The 3,979-nt window shown below is 48.6% G+C and overlaps 1 protein-coding gene across 1 annotated transcript in view; it reads left to right on the top strand.

Moving 5' to 3' along the window:
* Positions 1 to 1,768, top strand: part of LOC106581500 (ras-related protein Rap-2b) — a 2,021-nt gene extending 253 nt beyond the window's left edge. Inside the window, exons 1-2 of the mRNA XM_014163595.3 lie at positions 1 to 623; positions 1,003 to 1,768. The exon at positions 1 to 623 is cut by the window's left edge and continues 253 nt beyond it. Of these exons, the coding sequence (XP_014019070.1) occupies positions 30 to 581 (552 nt within the window). The 5' untranslated portion in view covers positions 1 to 29 and the 3' untranslated portion in view covers positions 582 to 623; positions 1,003 to 1,768. The remainder of the gene's footprint in view (positions 624 to 1,002) is intronic.
* Positions 1,769 to 3,979: the final 2,211 nt, after the last annotated feature.

The raw sequence follows: 3,979 nt of genomic DNA, 5'->3' as shown, positions 1-3,979 counted from the left end.
AGAGACGAGAGAGGACTGGTCTCAGAACCATGAGAGAATACAAAGTAGTGGTGCTCGGATCCGGCGGAGTTGGAAAATCCGCATTGACTGTGCAATTCGTAACTGGATCCTTTATAGAGAAATATGATCCCACGATAGAGGATTTCTACCGAAAGGAGATCGAGGTGGACTCATCTCCTTCCGTTCTGGAGATACTGGACACGGCGGGGACCGAACAGTTCGCCTCCATGCGAGACCTGTACATCAAAAACGGGCAGGGCTTCATCCTAGTCTACAGCTTGGTCAACCAACAAAGCTTCCAAGACATCAAACCAATGAGGGATCAGATCATCCGAGTGAAACGGAACGAGAGGGTGCCGATGATTCTTGTCGGGAATAAAGTGGACCTGGAGGGCGAGAGGGAGGTCTCGTCCGGGGAGGGGAAAGCGCTTGCGGATGAGTGGAGTTGCCCGTTTATGGAAACTTCAGCCAAAAATAAAGGCTCGGTGGACGAACTGTTTGCAGAAATTGTCAGACAGATGAATTATGCTTCAGCACCAGGTGGAGACGACCAGTGCTGCACGTCCTGTGTTATTATTTAAAAGGAGAATCTGAAAAAATCGCTTTTTTTAAGTTTGCAAATGGTGAGTTAGCCATTCCTAATATTAATGTAAAGTTAAACCAACAATAATCGAGAACTAACAAGTTTAACTTGGAGACAAAAGCAGACAATACTTTGGTGTTAACATTTTGAACAATACTTTGGTGTTAACTGTCATTAGTATTGGAAAGTGTCGTACTACTACTATGTGTTACACACGCTTAGAAAATACAGAAATCTCATCGATACCAGTGTTTACATGGCAGAATACTTGAATGTTCTGGGAAAATAGTTACAATTTCAAACTGGCACTTGCATCCTTGGAAAACAGTTTGCCCGGTGCAATGTTGAGATGTTCTCTGAATCTTTCAAGGCAAACGGACGTTGTATTTCACCATATATTTTTGTTGTTGTGTTTGGAGGTTGTGTTGCAGGGAGGCTGTACTGTTGAGTTCTTCTTCGTGGCTCACCCTGGTCTTGGACAGAATGAGGGGAGGAATTCCACAGGGAGGGAGGGGGCCACTCTTCAGGAATTCCGGCTCGGCTGGAGTATCTTTGCAGCAAACTCAATGTGCACCATTGATGTCAACATAAATGGCAGATATAGATATCAGCTGAGTTAGAAAGCCCCAGCCTCTTGCACACTCAACTGTAACACATCCCCAACGGCAAAGACTTTGAGACTGGGACCTATAACGCTATGGATATTTCTTTTATGAAAAGTGGAGATGACTAGAAATGTATATTTTATTAATTGCTGCACACTTGTTGTTTTTGGGGGGAGTTGAGTGTTCAGTGACATTTCTCCCACCCTCATGGAGTCATGTTCTGTGGCCACAACACACAACGTTGATCTTTTTCAGAGTCAATGATGTTAGAATTGGACAGCATTTTTGTGGAGTGTTATGATGAGTGTCACCCACTTTCTTTCCTCTTCTAAAAAAAAAAAAAATTCTCCTTCAACGTGTGCGAGGACCTTACTTTAGTGACGGACGGACGGCGACCCGACCACCCTTGCATCGAGTGCCTTTCCAAAACAAATCAGCTGTTCAAATTCAGTGCCAATCAGTGTCTCCACAAGAATCCCACAACATGGCAATCCACAAAGTTCTTAACTGTTGCTCTGGATAATCTCTTGGGGGTGGGAGAAGAAGAAACAATGAAACTAAAAGCCTTTTGATAAAGGAATGGTGGTTGTCTTTTTTGTTTTTTGAAAACTAAGGTTTTTTGTTGCAATTTCTCTCATGGGTTTGGCCAAATGTAAAATGAAATCCACAGGTACTGGAGCCACTTGACTTAACCACACCAAACGCTTCTTCCAGACCACTTTAATCAAATGAATTCTGTTTGTTTTTAAAACAAAATGTGATGTACCATTGAAAAATCTAACCTGATTGTAAGTTTAATTTCAGACCAGCCTTTTAACAGCTGTCTGTTTTGTTTTCAAAATACTTTTAATACAAATTGCATTTTTTTAAGACACATTCTTGTTTTCTCTCTTTGTACGTGTTGTTTCAATTCTCTATCAGGTAAATCAAATCCACTATGGAGCAGACTGCTCTCTGTAGGTTACCAGTGGGGCAGTCTGCTCTCTCTAGGTTACCAGTGGGGCAGACTGCTCTCTCTAGGTTACCAGTGAGGCAGTCTGCTCTCTCTAGGTTAGCAGTGGGGCAGTCTGCTCTCTCTAGGTTAGCAGTGGGGCAGTCTGCTCTCTGTAGGTTACCAGTGGGGCAGTCTGCTCTCTCTAGGTTACCAGTGGGGCAGTCTGCTCTCGCTAGGTTAGCAGTGGGGCAGACTGCTCTCTCTAGGTTAGCAGTGGGGCAGTCTGCTCTCTCTAGGTTACCAGTGGGGCAGTCTGCTCTCTCTAGGTTACCAGTGGGGCAGACTGCTCTCTCTAGGTTACCAGTGGGGCAGTCTGCTCTCTCTAGGTTACCAGTGGAGCAGTCTGCTCTCTCTCTCTAGGTTACCAGTGGGGCAGACTGCTCTCTCTCTCTAGGTTAGCAGTGGGGCAGTCTGCTCTCTCTCTCTAGGTTACCAGTGGGGCAGTCTGCTCTCTCTCTCTAGGTTACCAGTGGGGCAGTCTGCTCTCTCTAGGTTACCAGTGGGGCAGTCTGCTCTCTCTCTCTAGGTTACCAGTGGGGCAGTCTGCTCTCTCTAGGTTACCAGTGGGGCAGTCTGCTCTCTCTAGGTTACCAGTGGGGCAGTCTGCTCTCTCTAGGTTACCAGTGGGGCAGTCTGCTCTCTCTAGGTTACCAGTGGGGCAGTCTGCTCTCTCTCTCTAGGTTACCAGTGGGGCAGTCTGCTCTCTCTAGGTTAGCAGTGGAGCAGTCTGCTCTCTCTAGGTTACCAGTGGGGCAGACTGCTCTCTCTAGGTTACCAGTGGGGCAGTCTGCTCTCTCTAGGTTACCAGTGGGGCAGTCTGCTCTCTCTAGGTTACCAGTGGGGCAGACTGCTCTCTCTAGGTTACCAGTGGGGCAGTCTGCTCTCTCTCTCTAGGTTACCAGTGGGGCAGTCTGCTCTCTCTCTCTAGGTTACCAGTGGGGCAGTCTGCTCTCTCTCTCTAGGTTACCAGTGGGGCAGTCTGCTCTCTCTAGGTTACCAGTGGGGCAGACTGCTCTCTTCCTAGGTTACCAGTGGGGCAGTCTGCTCTCTCTCTCTAGGTTACCAGTGGGGCAGTCTGCTCTCTCTCTCTAGGTTACCAGTGGGGCAGTCTGCTCTCTCTAGGTTAGCAGTGGGGCAGTCTGCTCTCTCTAGGTTAGCAGTGGGGCAGTCTGCTCTCTCTAGGTTACCAGTGGGGCAGTCTGCTCTCTCTCTCTAGGTTAGCAGTGGGGCAGTCTGCTCTCTCTCTCTAGGTTACCAGTGGGGCAGTCTGCTCTCTCTCTCTAGGTTAGCAGTGGGGCAGTCTGCTCTCTCTAGGTTAGCAGTGGGGCAGTCTGCTCTCTCTCTCTAGGTTAGCAGTGGGGCAGTCTGCTCTCTCTCTCTAGGTTAGCAGTGGGGCAGTCTGCTCTCTCTCTCTAGGTTACCAGTGGGGCAGTCTGCTCTCTCTAGGTTACCAGTGGGGCAGTCTGCTCTCTCTAGGTTACCAGTGGGGCAGTCTGCTCTCTCTTAGGTTACCAGTGGGGCAGTCTGCTCTCTCTCTCTAGGTTAGCAGTGGGGCAGTCTGCTCTCTCTAGGTTAGCAGTGGAGCAGTCTGCTCTCTCTAGGTTACCAGTGGGGCAGACTGCTCTCTCTAGGTTACCAGTGGGGCAGTCTGCTCTCTCTAGGTTACCAGTGGGGCAGTCTGCTCTCTCTAGGTTACCAGTGGGGCAGACTGCTCTCTCTAGGTTACCAGTGGGGCAGTCTGCTCTCTCTCTCTAGGTTACCAGTGGGGCAGTCTGCTCTCTCTCTCTAGGTTACCAG

This window comes from Salmo salar, chromosome 20 (assembly GCF_965601325.2).
Source record: "Salmo salar chromosome 20, fSalSal1, whole genome shotgun sequence".
Classification (NCBI taxonomy): Eukaryota; Metazoa; Chordata; class Actinopteri; order Salmoniformes; family Salmonidae; genus Salmo; species Salmo salar.
This window is presented reverse-complemented; position numbering and strand designations above follow the sequence as displayed.